The sequence below is a fragment of the Microtus ochrogaster genome, unplaced genomic scaffold, assembly GCF_000317375.1.
Source record: "Microtus ochrogaster isolate Prairie Vole_2 unplaced genomic scaffold, MicOch1.0 UNK2, whole genome shotgun sequence".
Classification (NCBI taxonomy): Eukaryota; Metazoa; Chordata; class Mammalia; order Rodentia; family Cricetidae; genus Microtus; species Microtus ochrogaster.
Window position 1 is genome coordinate 12,086,364 of NW_004949100.1, and position 19,200 is coordinate 12,105,563.

Below are 19,200 nucleotides of genomic sequence, written 5' to 3' on the forward strand. Positions count from 1 at the left end.
TGTATGTGTACACAGATATACATACACATATATATACATGTGTTATGTGTACACAGATATACATACACATATATACATGTGTGTATGTGTACACATATATACATACACATATATTTACATGTGTGTGTATGTGTACACAGATATACATACACACACATATATATACATGTGTGTATGTGTACACAGATATACATACACATATATATATATGCATGTGTGTGTACATAAATATACATACACACATATGAGTATAATATATAATACATACACACAAACCATCCCAGCCAGTATTCTGGAGGTAGAGATAAATTTTAGCATTTAGATTATTTCAAAATCCTGTCAACTTTTCTGCCTCTTAATAATAATAAAAAAAAGGAGTTGTGCAATAAAACTCTAAACTGGTGCAAACAATCTTCAGTAAACTACCCCAGTTTTCTTCTCTGCTCTTGAGTGATGCTTGTCAGGACGCTTGATGGGCAGACTCTGGCTATAAGTAGCCAGTGTGATGGAGGAGAGTGAGCCCACCCCTGGCTCTTGGAAGGCCCATCTGCGAAGGTCTGGGAGGGAAGGATTTGAATTCTGTGATTCTATAACAAGGGCTGAGCTCAGCCTTTTTGTGTGTCTAAACAAGAGATAAATTATTGTTAAGTTAAAACAGAATGTGGTGATTTAGCAAGGCTTTAATTGGATTAGGGCTATAAAAGTACCTTTTGCTACTAAAAAAAAAAAAAGGAGATTCAAAATTTGAAAATGGAGGTTATACAGCTCCGTATGGCAAAGAGCAGTGTTTGGAAAGGTTGTCATCCTCACAATAGAAGCTGATTTTATATTCCTAATGAGGCCTGGGAGACAAAAATCCATTCTTGAAACGTTCCGGCCCTCCCCAGTGTTCTCTATTTAATTAGAATCGCTCCCTATACTAATCTCCCCAGCTAGCAATCTAATAGCCATTAGCAGAATTTATTTACTGTTTAACCTGCTACTTAAAGTTTAGGCTTCATTCCAAGGCTTTAGGCAGGTAACCAAGAGGTTCGGCCTTTCAAGAAAAATCGTGCCTCATCTTTTTAAATATGTGTATGAGAATTCCCTTGGAAGCAAAAAAGAGAATAAGTACATACATAAATTCAAAGGAGACATTTGGCGGGGAGGGGGCAAGTCAGGTGACTGAGAAGACAAAGCAGATAACAATATACCTATCTCAGTGAACCTGCAAATCTGTTGAACTGAGAAGTTTAAGCGGACCCGTTTTTGCAGGGTCTGCTTAAGCTGTGTGAATCACAGAGTTTAATAGTCTATAAGGCAGGTGAATGAATGCAAAAATAAATAAAAATAGATCTGGCATACTCAAAAGGTTAGCCTTTTGTTCTTTTCCTACACTGGAAGAAAGAGCCCTCTGGAAATTACAGTCACGGTATGGTGTGTACGGCTATGGCAATACTTGAGACAAGGCCCTTTGAGACAAGGAAAACAGCTTTGGACCCAGGGATCTGGAGGCTGTGCTGTGTCACGGCAGCAGATGGAATCTCATACCAAGGGCATAATTGGAGACAGTGCTCTGGAAAAGGACACACACTGAAAAGAGCAGGGGAACAAGCTGAGGTATCCAAATGTGGACAATAGCAACCGACTTTTCAGATAACCAGTGCAGCCCGGAGAGATGGCCACTCATCCCAGCAGGCCAGGATGGCAGCCCCGGGTGACACAATCACCTCCCACTTCTTACAGGTCTTCCACCTTACAGTATCCTGACCTTGAAAACCAAGGGTCCATTACCTGAGCCTTTGGGTCAGAAATCACATCTAAAACCACAGCAGTAACAAGCGTAGAACTTGGGAGTTCACTATTATAGCTTCAGCATATTCCTTAGGAAACCTTGCATAAAGCTCTATTAAAGTTCAATAAAGCGTAAAATTTAGTTTTGTGTCTTTTATACTCACAATTCTTTTTTCTATTTTCACATCTACTCAATCAGACTAACTAGAAAAGAATTACATCATGTCTTGATATAATAATGAAATAAAATATAATCAGGTGAAAGCTAACACATTGGAATTGGACAAAAACAACAAACAGAAGAGAAAGATAGCAAGACAAGGCACAAGAAACAGAGACCCATTTTTTTCAAACACTCAGGAATCCTATAAAAATACTTAACTGGAAGTCATAGTACATCAGTGGCCTGCTCAGCCGTCATCCAAGAAGCCTCCTCCCACAGCCGCTGCAAATACAGGTAAAGACCTACAGCCAACCGATATGCACAGCGTGTGAGACCTGGGAATGCTCAGCTAGGAACATCAGATTCCTGCCTTCATGGTTTAGGGAGCCCCGCAGAAGAGAACACAGAAAGAGGATAGGAGTCAGAGGGGATGGAGAACACTAAGAAAACAATACCCTCTAAATGAACATGAGCAAAGGTCATATGAACTCATGGAGACCGAGGCCACACACACAGGTCTGCACCAGGTCCTTTGTGTATACATCCATCACTTCTAAGATTAGAGTGTTCATGTACTTTCTCAGTTCTGGTTCATTAAAAGGAAGCACACACAGGGCGCATGAAATAGATACTCATGTCTTCCCTTTAAATAGGTTTCCAATTTGCGTAGTGAATCTACATAACATGAAGGTTCTATGTAGTCAGAAGCAGTAGGACGAGACCTGTTTCAGTTGAAGGAATAGCGTTGGTAGGAATGACAGTTACAGCAGCAAAGTAGCAGTAGAGTTTGTGCAGATAGCGAGGAACAGCCTCAGTTAAGGAGCTATTTACTCCCCATGGGTGAAGCTGCCGGAGCAGAAGCAGAAGCATCATCAGTGCAGAACGCCTTCAGATGTGTTGCTTGGAAGCATTGGTGAGAAGAAACAACAGTGATGCCGTAAGCATGGGACTTGGAACTAAGGGGCCAAGTCTGAGAGTCAAGGAATTTTCCTTTACTTACTGCATGCTTGGAATAAATCCTCTCATCTACAGTAACTGTGAAAAATAGGGATAGTAATATCTGCCCTGCAGACCCCTCTGACCTGCCTACGAGGATCACAATCCAAATGGGATCTATAAGTAAAAGGAGCTCCTCCCCGTCAAGAGGACACTCTGCCACAGAGTGGGCATGGGGAAACAAAAGAAACGCTCCCTCAAAAAGAGAAGGGGGGGAGCAAGAGAGCTAGGGTACCATCAGGAACAATGACAGTCTGAGAGGGTATTGCTCCTGCCCTGCCCTGTCTGACAGTAGAAAGAAACTGGCTGAAGCCAAGGCCTCCACTTTCTAGGGTTGTTTAAGAGTACGCTCTTGTGCCACAGATCCGAGGCACATGCTAGAGGGGAGGGTAAAATATCTCTTTCAGGGGTTTTAAGAACCAATGCAAAGAAGACAGTAGCAACAGAGCATAGTTTTAATTATGAAGCAACCCACAGGGTTAAAACAGTTTTAATCCCTTCTTTATGTGACAGTAAATTGATGCTCAGAGACGTTAAGTAATCGTACCACAGGCCATTCCGTCAGGAAATGGTGGCGCCAGGAGGAGATGCTATCTTTTACGTTGCAAAGTCAGTGATTTTGGCTGTTTATATTGCAACAAGATTAATTTTTTTGTGTGTTTTCCTATTAAAGCTTCCACGAGGTAGCTTAAGACAACAAAATTATTCTTTCAGAAATTTATAGATGTACCCATGAAAGTATCAGTTTTCATAATAGAAGTATAGATTCTATAAGCTTTAATATGACTGTCTGTTTAATACAGGAAATTTAATATCTCAACTGCTGAAATCCCATACAGTTGTCATCAGACAATTAATTTATAATACACTGGCAAACCCCTAAAGACAGGGCAAATAAAATGTAGCTCTTCTAAGTGTTATTGCATGATTCCTTGGGTGCTTGCTGCAGCTGGCTAATTTTTTTTTTAATGATTTCTTCATTTTTATTTTGTGTACATTGATATTTTGCCTGCATGTCTGTCTGTCTGTCTGTGTGAGGATGTTGAATGCCCTGGAGCTGGAGTTACAGACAGTAGTTAGTGCTGGAATTGAACCCAGGTCCTCTGCAAAAGCAATTAGTGCTCCTAACTGCTGAGTCATCTCTCCAGCCCAACTGCTAGCTAATTTTACCTGACAAGTGGAAAGGGTCACAGCACTCATAGAACATTCTGGATGTTTCTACAAGAACGAAGTATGATTAATATTTTTAAATTGGTAAACTTTTTGTAATGCAGATTGCCCACTAAAGTGTAGGTGGGCCCTATTTAATCTATCAAAGGCTCTATAGGAATAAAGATTGTGCTCCTCTGAGCAAATAAGAAGGAATTCTGGGTCTTAAATTGGCATATTGGCTCTTCCTGGGTCTCCAGCCATCCAGTCCCCTAGGCAGATTTTGAACCTGCTAGACTCTATATATCATCGCAAGAAACAATTTCTGAAAATCAAATCACTCTCTCACTCCCTCGAACACAGCACTGCCCACCAGGCTGTGCCGATCCAAATCTGCAGATTACAGCGCAGGGGAAACTTAGGGGATGTGTGTCCCCCCCCGCCCATTTTCCATTTTATGTTTAAAAGTGGATCGGTTTTTTGAACTTTGTGTCTGCCTTCCCAGTGCATGCAGATCCATGTGTTGCGGGCTATTCAAGCATTCTCCAGCAGAAAAGGGGTTAAGAAAAAAAACCTGCTGCTGGCTAGATTTCACTGCCACACAGTGTTCAAGCAAATTCTAACTAGTCATTTAATTTATATCAGCAGAGAACACTAGTCCACATTTCTTGATTTTTGTTTGTTTGTTTGCATGTTTTTGTTTGGTTTCCTTGAGTCTGTATCCCAGGCTGGCCTAGAACTGATGATCCTCATGCCTCCGTCTCCCGAGTGATATGAATACAGGCACGAGTCACCATTCCTGGCACTTTAGCTAAGCTTCCAATTGAAATCATTAAATGGGTATAGAGTTCTGATAACCTAGAAGGAGAAAGTTAAGGATCTTGTATCTAAGACAAAGGAATACATAGAAAATGACAGCCGACCAATCTAGAGAATGGCTGTAATGTGGCCAGTGAAACTCCATTTATTCGGGTGACATTTAGGGAGTATCTAATGTCTGCCAGGCATTTGATATTGAGAAGTCTGTGTCCCTTCCTTAAAACTCTCACAATCAGATAAGGCAGATGAGCAATTCCTACTACTCTACGTCTCTGCGCCTTAGTGATCAGCTAAATGATCCAGACTAGCCACTTCTTCAGATCTTTGCTTTCTTACGCACTGTCGGTATCTTCTCTTTCACCGAACCCATTCATCAAATACTAAATATCAACTCTGTGCCAGATGATGGGCCTAATCTAGAGAATCAAAATGTAAGCCGAACACAAAAGGTTTAATTGTGAGAAAGACCCTTAATAAATAATCACACCCACTGATGCACGGTGTATGCTTTGACATAGAAAGACCGAGCAACATGACAGCAAAACATCAGGAGACCTCACATATATAGGACTTCCTAGGGGATTCCTAGCGGCTGTGGATATGTTTCAGTTATCCAGGGCTTGCCTAGTACATGCAACGCCCTGAGCTCAGGTCCCGTGTGTGTGCGCGCGCGCGCGTGCGTGCGCGCGTGCGTGTGTGCGCACGCGCACACACACACACATAGGCGCCGGGGAGTCTCGTTGGTACAGAGACAGCTTTAAATAATTTTAAATAATAAATAAACATTTTCAAGGTGAACGGATAGGGAGGTGATGGGGGGAAACTCTGCTTAAAGGGACAGTGGTCATGAAGGATGTGTGTAGGAAGGAGACTGGATGACACCAGGAAAAGAGGCAGGAATGGCACAGGGGACAGGTGTTGAGTCTAGCTGGGCAGTGGTGACGTGGTGCAGGCCTTTAATCTCAGCACTCGGGAGGCAGAGGCAGGCAGATCTCTTTGAGTTCAAGGCCAGCCTTGTCTACAAGAGCTAGTTCCAGGACAGGCTCCAAAGCTACACAGAGAAACCCTGTCTCGAAAAACAAAACAAAACAAACATAATAAAATAAATTAAAAAAAATCAGAAAGAAAGAAAAGAGAAGAAAAGAAAAGAAAAGAAAAGAAAAGAAAAGAAAAGAAAAGAAAAGAAAAAGATCCTGTCTGTCAAGACTCTTCCCAGAAATGACCACTGCTCTGGAGATAAAGAAATACATTGAATACGTTTTGGACTCCAGGTTGATTGTTACAGTAAAGCGCAGGCCTTTTATTTCTTGGAAGAGAGGCTATCCCTCCCTTCCCAGTGCTCTTTCATTTCCCCCTAACATGAATAAACCACCTAGTTGGCCTGGCCCCTCCATCTGCTCAATAGGATTTTGTTTACTTTTTACTTGACTTTTCCAATATCACTATCTGCTCTTCTAGTCCCAGGCAAATTTTATCTTTTTTCAGTATCTTTCTTTGCCAGCTTTTCTCATAATATCTAAAATGACTCTTTTTTGTTTGTTTTTGTTTTTTAAGAGAGGGTTTCTCTGTGGAGCCTTGGCTGTCCTGGAACTAGTTTTGTACACACCTTGAACTAACAGAGATCCATCTGCCTCTGCCTCCTCGGTGCTGGGATTAAAGTCCTGGGCCATCACGGACCAACTAAGACTCTTATTTGTGAACATTTGAAACACAGCAGAGGTCTGGAGAGAGAATTCAGTAGTTAAACGTACTTGCTGTTCTTCTGGTTCACAATGACCCATAACTACAGTGCCAAGCAATCCAACTGTCTTCGAATGTTAGAGGAACCAAGCATGTGTGTCGTATACTTACATACATGCAGGCAAAGCGCCCATACACATAAAATCAAATAAATTCATTTAAAATACAATGGATTATAAGAGACACTATTGCCATGAACCACGAAGAAAGTAAAAGCATTGCTGAGAAATTTGTGCAAAAATCTCTTAGTTGTCTCTATGTAGCCCTGAATGTCCTGGAACTTGTTTATGTAGACCAGGCTGGTCTTCAACTCCCATGGATTCATTTGCCGCCTCCCAAGGGCTGGGATTAAAGGCACGTGCCACCATGCTGGAATTTTCTTAGTTCTTATAAAACGGTTGTTTTTCTGCTTGTTTTACATGAGAATTGGATTGCAATAATTTCTCCAATAACTATTTTTCCGGTTGAATTTAAGCTCAATAAAATATTCTTGATTTTAGAATACTAACAGCAGTTAAATTTAAAATATAAACTTTAAAACTGCATACCTGCTCAATGAAGGCAGGACATTATGATTAAGTTGATACACAGTAGACAGGATCAAGCATGCTATGGTTACCATGTCACCAATGGCAACTGTAAAGCACCTCTGACTGTAAAACACACTCTAACTTTAGAAAGAAATAAATGAAGGTCTTAGAATTGGATAATCCTTTTTATATGAACAATACCCCTGACTCTACTATGTTGTTTCTTTAACAACTCCTATTTCTATTTTGCCATATGTCCCTATTCCTACTTTTAGAAACCACTAGTATACTTTCATTCTCCGTTGAATGCATTCATTCATCGGCGTTCATTAAGCATCTACAGAGATATGATATGTATGAGGTTCTGCTCCCACAAACCATCGCCAATATAACCTACCTCCTCCCACCCGCAAAACCACAGATTGATGATACCATCGAAAACTCACTTGGGAAGTTATTAATTAAAGATCCAACTCCTGGCACTGCGAATGAATTCCTCAAATTCTCTTCCTGGCAGAATTCTCAAAGCAACTCTTGATAAAGCTAAAGTGTTGCTAACAAAGTTAACTGCAAAAAAAAAAAAAAGTATGCAGAAAGGCAGGTGGCGCATGCCTGCGAGCTCAGCGCTGGGAAGGCTGAGGCAGAACTGGTACACGTTTGAGACTGGACTTGTCTATACATATACAGTTAGTTACAGGCCAACCTGGATTCCATACTGACCCCCTGCTTAAAAACCAACCAAACAACACAACACATGCACGCAAGCATGAATGCCTGTATGCACACATGCATGCATGCGTGCACACAGTGAACCACAGTAACCAGATTTAGGGTTGGACTTCTGTAAACATTTTTTTTCTCATTTAAAAATTCCATATACTTGCAGCTGGAATGAAAATCTCAAAGGGATGGCCACAGTCTCTTCCACATGTTGGAACTCTCGTTCACCTGACAGCCTTCCTGGCCACGTCCTGGGGAGACCCGCAACAAAATCCCCACTATTTTCTCAGCTTTCTCTGGAGCAGGGAGGATGGCTTCAACTTGACTTTAGCTGGTATGCAGGGCTAGGTAGTTCTTGGTTATTGGGAGAGGTCCTAGGTCTATTGCAGGCTGCTTGGCATTGTCCCAAGCCTTTCCCTTTCTTCTGCAGCCGGAAGTGAAATCCAAAAACGTTCAGGATCTTGCCAAATGGGCCCTGAGAGGTGGGGTCAGACACCCAAGGAAGAAAGGGGACAATGTGGTCAATGCTCTTCTAAGATTTAGTACCTAAGTCTTAGATTATCAGCTTTGGACGTGCAATAGACATTTTCCCCTCTCTCGTCTGTGGTAACAGCATTTACAGCTCAAACACAAAAATAGGTGTGTGGTTAAGAATTCAGTCAGCAACAGGGACTTGTGCTCTGGGCCTGCAGGCTTTTTGGTTTTGTAGTACTACGGACCCAACCTGAGGCCTCTCACATCCTAGGCATGATAAGCTACATCAGTTCTTCCACTTTCTGACAGTTCTCTCCTTCATACGGCTGGGTGAAGACTCAGAAGGCCTAGTCCTGGGCTCATCACGTGACCTCACAGACACTAAAGCACAGATAGAGCAGTCAGTACTTTGTGAAAGAAGGAACTGGTGATTTCTGTGTTTTCACAGTGTTGCTCAATCGTTAAGAGTGCAACAAAATCAAACCGGTTAAGCTTTGTCCTAGCTTTGTAGGTCAGACTCCAGGAGACATCTCAGCTAAATGCGAGTGGTGGTGGTGGCCGTCTTATGTTCCTGGAGTCAGCTCCTTACTTAGTGAGTCAACAGTCCGGACCACATTTCCCTAGAGCAGTGGTTCTCAACCTTCCCAATGCGGTGACCCTTTAATACAGATCCTCGTGTTGTGGTGACCCCAGCCAATAAGTTTTTGTTCAATTCTGCTATTGTTATGAATAATAAGGTAAACATATGTGTTTCCTGGTGGTCTTAGACATCCGGGGATCGTGACCCACACATTTTGAAAACCACTGCCTTAAGGTATTCTGGAGAAGATACCAGCTTTCTTCTAAGGTTCTTTATGCACCACGTGCATTGCTTGGCGAATGCAAGGCTGCCCAGTCACCAGGCTTTCTAACACTCACAGTGACCATTAGGAGCTGGCACTCTTTCCTTGCAGTATTTTTAATTCTTTGTAAACCTCATACACTGTATTTTTATCATGATCACCCTCCACTCCCCTAACTCCTCCCAGATTCACTCCCCCGCCTCCCCATCTCCTTCCAATACCACATCCTTTTGTCTTGTTTTGGTTTTTAAACAACCCATGGGGTCCAATCCGTGCTGCCCACATACTGACCAACGTGGACCGCTGGAGTGTGCGGTAGACCTACATCCTAAATGCTGCTGGAGAGATGAGAATTGATACAATATGTTTATCAGACCGCTGCTGGAGCGCCAGAGCGATGGATACAAATCAATACACAGGATGTTATTTGGCGGTCAAAACACTTCTACAACAGAAACTATTTTGCTTTAGGTCCCAGAGACGCGCACCTGATTTTGAGAACCACATATTTTTCCATCAGGGTAGAACTGCAGCAGAGGCCAACCACCTCTTTTCTGTTTTGTTTCCCGTCCTCTTTTAAGTGACAAACAAAATAAAATAATGGGTCCATGGCAAGAGATAGGTTTCAATGAGCATGTGGGCACTAACAAGTGGGTCCTTTCAATTTAATTATATCTGTTAGAAAGGTTTTTGTGAATTATATTTGAAAATTAAGAATGAATGTAGCTGAGCTCCGGATGAAGTTCAGAGCAAAAAAAAACCTCCTGGAAAACAAAGCGCAAGAGAAGCTAAGGCAGGACTGCCTGTAAGAGGCCAGCCTGGGCTACATTACATAAAGAAACAAGCAAACAAGCAATCATAACAAATACAATTAGCTAAATATTTATCAAACTCCTGCGTTTGAGTTGGGATTTACTAAGTTCTGACCTTGGAAAAGCGATTCACTTAGTGAATGATGCGAATTTTGTTGCAGTTTCCTACGAATCTGCAGCCACAGCACAGATGTGTGGTGGAAAACAAACCCACTGTGAGACTGTGCCCTTACTTCTTTCTTCCTGTGTTCTTACAACACAAGGCTTGCTAGAACTGCAGTTGCTAGCCTTCACATCGGATTGCCTGGCCCTGATTCCTATGCAGTATGCATTCAGAAATCAACTGACCAGGCTGTGGGCAGTAATTCCAGCCCTCCAGAGAGAACTACAAATCTGAGGCCAGTTTGGGGTGGAGTCTATGTTTCAATAAATGAAAAAATAAAATTGAACTGCCATGTGGTTGTTTTGCCCTTCATGCATGTTGAATGAATGCTTTACTAATCAGCGCAATTCCTGCGTATGAGCAACCGCTTTGAGAAATAAACTACAGATATGATAAAGCAATAAATGCCTCCATCCAGCCAAGCAGGAGGCCAAAGCTCCATTCTAATTTCCTTTATTTCTAATGGAGTTATCAAAGACAGACTCAATCAACCAAAATACCTCCTGGCTGTCGATAGATGTGTGAGCTCGCTCAAATGCTTAACTGCTCCTTCTGTGAGCTACCACGTTCCATCCCCGTTTTATTTTTGTTGGTGTCTCTGTGTCAGGCTATGTTGCAAGTGTGTCCCTTATGAAGCCCAGCTTAGCGTCACATTAGCAATCTTCTTTCTGGGATTGCAGGCATGGTCACCACGGTAGAACTGTTGTGTGTGCGCGTGCGCGCCAGGTGTACAAACATGCGCATACACGTTCATGTGTGTGTCCACGTACCTGCGAGGCCTGAAGTGAAAGCTGAGTATCTTCCTTAATCAATCTTCCCCATCCGTACTGAGACAGACCTGACCTAGAGGTCCCATCTCTGCATCTCTGTTCAGGGATTACAGGTAGCAGCCACACCTTCCTTGCCTGGCTTCTGGGTACCTGAATCACAGCCCTCAAGTGAGGCAAACACTATCTACTGAGCTACACCCTCAGTCCCCTTGGTGTTTTTGGACCCCTAGCTAATAACTACTTGTTCGGACCCGAGCCATAGTGCTCTTGGTAAATGTTTCCAGTATTCACAGGTGATGGAAGCAAGTCGGGGAGGCCTGGCTTCTGAGCCAGTTTGTAGGACTACGTACCTCCGGCCTAATTGCTTTCTCTTTTGATGAATAGCCAAACCCGTGATGAAATACCTCAGAAGTGGATCTTCACCAGGATGACCACTGTTCAGCCAAACCAGGTAGACCTTGATAAATTCCTGACCTGGTTTCCTCACTGGTGAGAAATGATGCATTCCTCCAAGTCAAAATAGAATATTCATATGCTATTAATCTTGATATTGATACAGTCAATAGATTAGTCACTGGCAAAATAACACAACTTCCTAATAACCGATTTTCATATTTGTTTTGCTTGAGATGGGGTTTCCTGTGTGCTAGACTGGCTTTGAACTCAGTGTGTAGCCAAACTCTGAACTTCTGATCCTCCTGTCTCAACTACTGAGTGCCAAAAGTACTAGTTTGTACTTCCATGTCTCATTGGTGTTATTCTAGAGGTTGAAGCCAGGGCTTTTTGTGGGACACCAAGTACTCTGCCAGTTGAGCTACACCTCTTAAGATGCCTTTACTAAAACAGTGCAAAATATCAGTAAGATTAAAAAATGTGGTTTTTGTGTGTACCTGGGTCTCTCTCACACGCACTGAACACTCTATCCTGTGCTAGATCTTGAGTTCAAAACAAATTACTCTTTGATCTAGAATTTAATCATTATCAAAACTGACTTTACACCCATGCTGTGGTCCTTTTGGACACTTAGAAGAGAAGGTTAATGGTCACTTGTGGATATAACAACTAAAATTCCAAGTCCAGTAAACCTTTGATTACACACACAATAAATGAGAACCAACCCACTTCTCGGCACTATGCAACGAGCAAACTCCTTTATCTGACATCACCAATCCCTCAGGTACTCTAGAGCTGAGCAGTCCTTGGGACAGACGTGTACTGGAGAAAGATGTTATGCCAACAGTTGGGTTTGGCTTGTTTCTTTCAGACAATCCCCAGAGCATGCTCCAACATGGCAGAAATTTGGCAAGGCCTTTAAATCTCCTCCTCAAAACACATAAATGAATGTTTCAAATAGCAACAGTCAAATTGTCATTGGTAAGTGAATCTCAAAGGCTGAGTAGACACAGTCTTATGAAAAATTTTAGCAGTCTCAAGACTCAGCAGTTATTTTTGCCTATATTGTTACTTTTCATCCATTACACCAAAATGTGGTCATTGGACCCACCAACTCACTGTATTTTCCTGGGATCTTCAAGTGTCAATAGAAACTGATGCTTTGAGATTATTATGCCTCCCTATCTGTTCCCAAGTGATTACATTTAACTCTTAGGACAAAGAATGTTAGACCCAATTATTTTTAATCTAGTCGTAAACATTTAATTTTCATATGCTAAAAACGAATTCTGTACTGGTATAAATAAATTCAACACTGAAGAGGTCAGTTAGAAACTCCTTGAGGAATCCAAGCAGCACTTAACCTATTTATGTATCAAGTCCTCTATCTGAACTTCAGCTATCATTTAATATCCAAATCAGTGAGTATGTTTGCTATCAGAGTTGATTAAAAGCATGCTCAACTAGAACCCAGTCCCTAGGTCAGCAGCCCCAGACTGCAGATAACTTGCTGTGGAATGATGGCAGATGCAAATCTCTGGGCCACATCAGAGATTCTGATTTGGTAATTGAAAGTTTTTAATCTAACTTCAATAAACACTCGATGGCATCTGCTGCAACTTGTGCACAGAATACTCTGAAGACTGCTTACACGGTCCAAGAAAAGTTCGACTTTCACAATTTTTACACTCCCCCCAAAAAGCTCGCTCTATGCATGAGGCACTATGACGAACAATGCTAATTAGTCAGAATTATTGCGCTTTACAAATCTTTTAAGACTACCATGAGTAAGAAACCTTGCTTCATTTTCCAACTTTCTAATTCTTCCTTAAATCACCAGTGAGACATTTAAGAACGCACATTAAACCCAGCATTCCACGAACGTTCAGTATCTCCAAGTCGAAGCTAAAAGTAAACAAGCAAGCTCTAAATTAATTGAATCTTGTGTTGTTTGGAGGAAGTTCAGAGGACTGAAGGTCCTCAGAGTTTAGGCAGCCATAGGGTTCCTTGAAAGCCCATTTTAAAAAACAAAACAGAAGACAGCTTGTCCTAAGACCTCTTCACACAAGAGAACAGGAAACAAGAGATTAAACTATAATGGCAGGTAAATAATTTCCTAGACTTCCGGGGATTCTTGGCAGCAAATGCTATGCTTTTGGGAAAAAAAAAATCACCAACCACAAAATGACTAATATTTGTCAAGATGGGCTTGCAGCAGCTTGAGGTGTCTTTGTTCCCCAAGGTCAGCTCTGAGCACACTGACTTTTTGCCATATGCACCTTTTACACAGGAGTAATATTGAGTAACTTCCTATGTAATTTGATTCAGTAGGTCAGAGATAGAAGCTGGCATACTTGGATTTGAATTACTTGACCAATGGAGTATGAAAAGTCCTTCCTACCAAATACCTGAATCCAAACAGCATTTTTAATGCTTTTTTTTCCTCCAACACCAAGAATCTGGTATGACGGTGATAAACTAACCAAATCTAAACCAAATATACACTAAAAAAACAGCCATGACTAGCTAAGTGAAGGAAACATTTGTTCCATTGTAAGGCTCCATCTGGGTATAGGTATGTTCCACGTTTGACACTCAGTACTTGAACAAACTTGTTCCTCTAGTTTTGAGGATCTTTGACGTTCATTTTTAATACTGTACGTTAGGAAAAAATTCTAACCATTAATCTTTTTTGGAATGTCTTCTAAAGAAGCTCAAAATAACAGCACAGAAATGCCCTGTAGAACCAGGGCAAGCCAACAGGTCTGCAAAGAAACTGGGAACAGGCCCACAAAGCCAAAGGATGTTCTCATAAACATAAAGTCAGACTCTAACCCTCGGTTGTTTTCTGTCTTGAAGGTAGTAGCATCATCTCTGAAAGACAGCCGTCGTAAAGGGGCCTTGTCCAGGGAGGCAAACTATTGGAGAATGCCTTGACAGAAAGCATGGCTTCTTGCATTTGAAAGAAACAAACAAACAAAAAAAAAAAAACAGGTAAAATAAGATAAAACAAGCTCAGTTTAATTTCAAACGTTAATATATTTTCTATTTTATATTGAACATATGCATCTGTAACCCCTCATTTGCAGCAACCGTCACATCCTCATAGAAGGGGCGAAATTTATGATGCCTCTTAAAATAAATATTCTTTTTTTATAAAATAATAAAACTTCAAATAAATATTCTTTACACTAAACAATATGTTGAAAAAATTAGAAAATAAAGGTTGAATTTTACTGTAACTGTACAATATACATCAAGTCCAAAAGGGAGATCAGAGTCTTACGGCAAAGGCTTCCTGTAAGGCAAAATACAATCTAAAAACATACTGACTGATTCACATTCTTCCGAATGTACAACATATTAGTATAATATTTTGTGACTGTGCTATGGAGTACAGCACAACTTGTTTTTCACAGTTGCAAATATTATTGTATATACAAAAATATAGCACATTATCTCTGGAGAAAACAACGGGGGTGGGGAGTCATTTGCTAACTTACAAATTTTGCAAGGGCTATTCACAAATGAGAAACTTTGCCTAGGAGTGTCTACTGCTTTAGCTTCTGCAGTATGTGGGTCACGAACTTCCACTGCCTCCCCTCGGAGCTCCATTAGCTGAGTTCTAGCAAGCATATCAGTTAAAAATGGCACATGGACAAAAAAAAAAAAGCATCTCACTGCAAACGACAAATACTCTATCCCTCTATTAACAGTGCTGAGATTACAGCTGTTTATTTAGTTGGTTGCATATGTGTGTTAAAAAAAAAAAAAGGTGGCGAAACAATCCTTATTACTGTAATATTCCTGATTAATAATAATGCTATGTTGGCTTTTCAAAGTTCCTGGGGGGGACAGTGGGAACTTTGCAGCAAACCGTGTTTGAGTTTTTACAACGGCATCCGGGCCTGTTCACCCGATCATAACACCCCTGGCACAGTTTAAGGCAACCCTTGGCTGGAAGGTAACACCATAAACAAGGCAGAAAGAGAGACATGACACCCATCGCCGACCATCGTGTACAACAATGGGACTGGCTGCAAGAACACGGGTTGTCAGCACAATTGTCCTCATCGTCGTTGGAGCAGTGATAGAAGAGACCTTTCACACAGCACACACAAGTCCCGTAGTCAATGACGTTCTGGGCCGAGCAAAGGCACTGCTTGTCACAGATCCAGTCCGACGGCAGGGGCCTCGGGTAGGTGCATTCCTTACACTTGCATTTGCCACACTCTTCACACCTGTAGGCGTGCAGACCCAAGTCTTCCTTGCTCAGTGGCTTAAGCTCACCGGGTTTGAGCTCAGACTTAGGCTGCACCCGGATTATCCCATCAGCAGCAGGCCCCGGGGAGAAGGAAGATCCTAACAGCCTCTGTTCTGAGGAGCTGCTGCTGGTACTTGTCCTTGTACTGCTCCGAGACCCTGAGCTGACCGTGCTGATGGACCTGGACAGAGGGGCCCTTGAAGAATGAACCTGCGAGGGCGGGAGCCTGGGAGGCTGGCGGTGCTCGGGCAGACCGTGGAGTCTTTCATGCTTGTGCTGAGTGGAGGAGCGAGGAGCAGGCTTGAGCCCAGGTCTTGGGACCACGGTGGGCCCCTCTGTGTACTCATTGGTGTTTCGGATGGCTCTGATCTGATCCAGAGACAAGACGTGTACCTGCTGCATGAGGGCATCTCTGGGGTCCGGCTCCCCACGCTGCCTGCCACTGTCATGGGGCGCCTGCAGCAGAGGCTGCGACCCGCTGCCACTCTGAGCTCTGGCCTCCATCAGGTCTTGGCAGTGTGTTCACTCCAGCAGGCTTAGAACACATCTGAACTCCTGGGGAAACCAAGAGGAAAGAAAATGGTTTACACTCTCAAGACTTCCCACTCTCCACCCACCAGCGTTGACTCTTCACTTCCCACAAGCCCCAGAGAAAAGGGACTGGAGCCGCACCAGCAGGGGTGAGGTAGAGCAGCCAAATGGTCAGGGCAAGCACTCAAAAGTGAAAAAATCGTGGCCGGACACTCACAATCCTGGAATCTCAAAATGCGCAGGGACACAAAGCTAATCTTTGTAGGGTCACTTGAGTAACAATCCTTTAATCAAATAAACATGCAATTTAGAAGGCTCGGGTTCAATGTAAAAACTGGAAGAAAGCAAACGCCGGAGCCTCGCAGGGAGTCCTACCAACATTTTCAGAGGTCAGACACCTTTCAGATTTCCAAACGGGTTTAAATTTGTCACGATCGTTCTTACATTCAACAGGAACAAGTACCTACAACAGTCTTGCTTTAAGTCAGCTTTTTACGTCATGGAGCACGAGTTTTCTAGCCAGTACCTTTTCCCAATCCCATATAATATGAAAGTATATTCCGAGGAAAATTAAGGTTGCATTTTTAAATAAAGTAGTGCAAAGCTATAGAATTAAAACAAGTCATTTCGATTCCCATTAGGTATCACAACAAACTCTTAAGAGCAAAATATATTTCCCACAGCTGGAGAATTAAATATACTCTACAGGCCTATGGTTCTAGCCTTAGAATCTCAACCCAGTTATTCCTCCTGTTTCATAAATAAAGCATGCAAAAAAAAACAAAAAACCACACACAAAGCACGTTATTTCGTCGTTTTGAAAAATACCCAGCAACACAAAGCAGTAACAGCAGTAGGAAAAGCTTTAGAAATCCGTAGTGTCATGGCTGGAACCTGTCATTCTGTCAAGTAATCGCTTAAGTTACAATCAGACTTAGATTTAAAAAGTACCACCCTCTCCCAAGCCCTCATAAAAATACGAAGGAAAATAAGCAAAAAACGGACTTTTAATCCAACCTTTGCTTTTTTGGAAAAAGACAGCGAACAAGGCAGGTGACAAACGCCTCCTAATTCAGAACTAGGCAGAGCTGGAAACCGATCTGCTCACCTCCAACTGCCAGGTACACAAGGCTGCTCTTTGCTTTCACTCCGTTTATCGGCTCTATCTGCGCCCCCACAGTCCTAGCAGGTGGGACTCAGCCAGAACCCCGGGGACTTTTCTCCGGGCTGACTGACGCTTCGAGGGGCCAGGCGGCCCCTTCTGCGTGCAAACCCCAGAAGCTCAGGCAGGCAGGGGGCGCGGGAGCCTCCGAAGGGGACGTGTCGTGAAATGCACGGGCACACTTCCCCTCCTCCACCCCCTCAGCTAAAATTTCCCCGAACCCGAGAGAACTGCCAGCCAGTCCCAAGGAGGTGGGGGGGGGCACTCCAACACGCCCACCCCTGCAGCAAGGTCACCACAAGGTGTTTCTGCGAAGGCCCTCAAAACGCCTGTCCCCACGAGTTTCCAAATCCGAAGCCTGAAGGAAGAGAGCCAGGCCGGGACGCACAGCTTGCACCGAAGTCTATGCACCCACGCTCCCAGAGAAACTCCAACGTGCAATGACCGAAGCGAGCACTGTCTGCAATCTGCACACGCCTACCTCCTTTTAGATCAAGAAAAAGACATATTTCTTAAACCGAAAGAAAAAAGCTTTATCCAGAGCCCCACTGCACACGCCAGTCTTGCTGGTCTCGGACCCCTGGGATTGGAAACTTTCCGAGAGGACTTGCCGTGGAAGTAGCATCTTTCGGGTGGGAAAAGAAAGTGATTTCTACCGCTCCCTGGCCGTCTCCCTCGCAGGCCCCCTCCACCCCTCTGCGCTCTCCCAGTTCTCTCCCTCCCCCTCTGAGTGCTTTGAAACCCCCATTAAGAACAGTGTGTGAGCAGACTAAGGATTAGGGGGAAAGGACTTCAGCACTAGGGTGGGGCAAACCGACACAGAAACCCCTTTGTAAAAAACGCGTTAAGACTCCAAATCTTAAAAAACAGTAACACAAAAGAGGGAGGGGAGAAACTAGCCTTTTTCTTTCTTTTTTTTAAGTCACCTACTTTCAGGTAATGGAAAACGATCGCGACCACTTGATAACTCTCTTCCTGTGCTAGGTCAGCCCAAGAGTCCAAAATAAAAAAAAAAAAAAAAGCATGACCCAGGCCGACCATGAAGAACGGAAAAAAGAGAAAGCCGCACTTCCGAACCGCAGAGACGCGGCGCCAGGCTGGGCGACGCTCCCACCCGCACCGGGCTAGACTGTCCACACCGGGCAGAGGCGGGGACTCCCTCCGCCTGGCAAGCTACCCTCTGCTTGTCCGCCGGGTCTTCTGCCCCGGTGAGGTGAGAAACCCAGTAGCCCCAGCCCCACAGGCGACCCCAGTCGCAGGATGGGCTTTCCTACAACTTGGCCTTATACCGAGAGGAGGAACAGGTTAGCCAATGTTAGAGCCTGCAACAGCGACCTGGATAAACCAGGGCTCTCAGCGACTAGATCGCCGCCAAAACAGGGGTAGGAGCAGGAGGCAATGGAGCCGTCCTCCGCCCCGAACCCCTAAGGGAGAGCGGTGTCGCGGGGTGGAGGACACTGCACCAACGCACCCTGCAGCCCGGCCGTGGCCGAACCCCTGTCCTAGTCGAAACGGATCCGCAGGGCTGATTCCCGATCCTCCCGGGAAGCCTACGGGTTCAGGGGGAGAGAAGAACTCTGACCCCACTGGCGGCTGTCTGTGGCTCCAGGAGGGGAAAAGCCAAAGGCTCCTCACCGTGATCGCGGCTCTGCACCAACCCCTCTCCCTTGGATTCTCTTCTTTTCTGCGTTGTGCAAATAAATCCAGTCCCGATGCAAACTTTTTCCTTCTTTCCGAACTCTGCTTCAGTCCAACTTCCAAGTAATCGGTGGGAGGAGAAAAAAAAAACCACGGGAGAATTTGGAACTCAATCCTCCACCGTAGGAACCTTTCCGGATTTCGGGTAGAGAGATGACCTCTCTTCCAGAAGCGCACGCGGAGTATTTCCTTTTTTCCCCC

The 19,200-nt window shown here is 43.6% G+C and overlaps 1 protein-coding gene across 1 annotated transcript; it reads right to left on the reverse strand.

Moving 5' to 3' along the window:
* Positions 1–14,363: 14,363 nt before the first annotated feature.
* Spry2 (sprouty RTK signaling antagonist 2) lies at positions 14,364–19,194 on the reverse strand. Its single transcript, XM_005365381.1, has 2 exons — positions 18,937–19,194; positions 14,364–16,163 (listed from the first exon to the last, which is right to left on the reverse strand). Exon 2 carries the CDS (start codon positions 16,110–16,112, stop codon positions 15,168–15,170), a length of 945 nt encoding a protein of 314 aa, XP_005365438.1. The 5' UTR covers positions 16,113–16,163; positions 18,937–19,194; the 3' UTR covers positions 14,364–15,167.
* Positions 19,195–19,200: the final 6 nt, after the last annotated feature.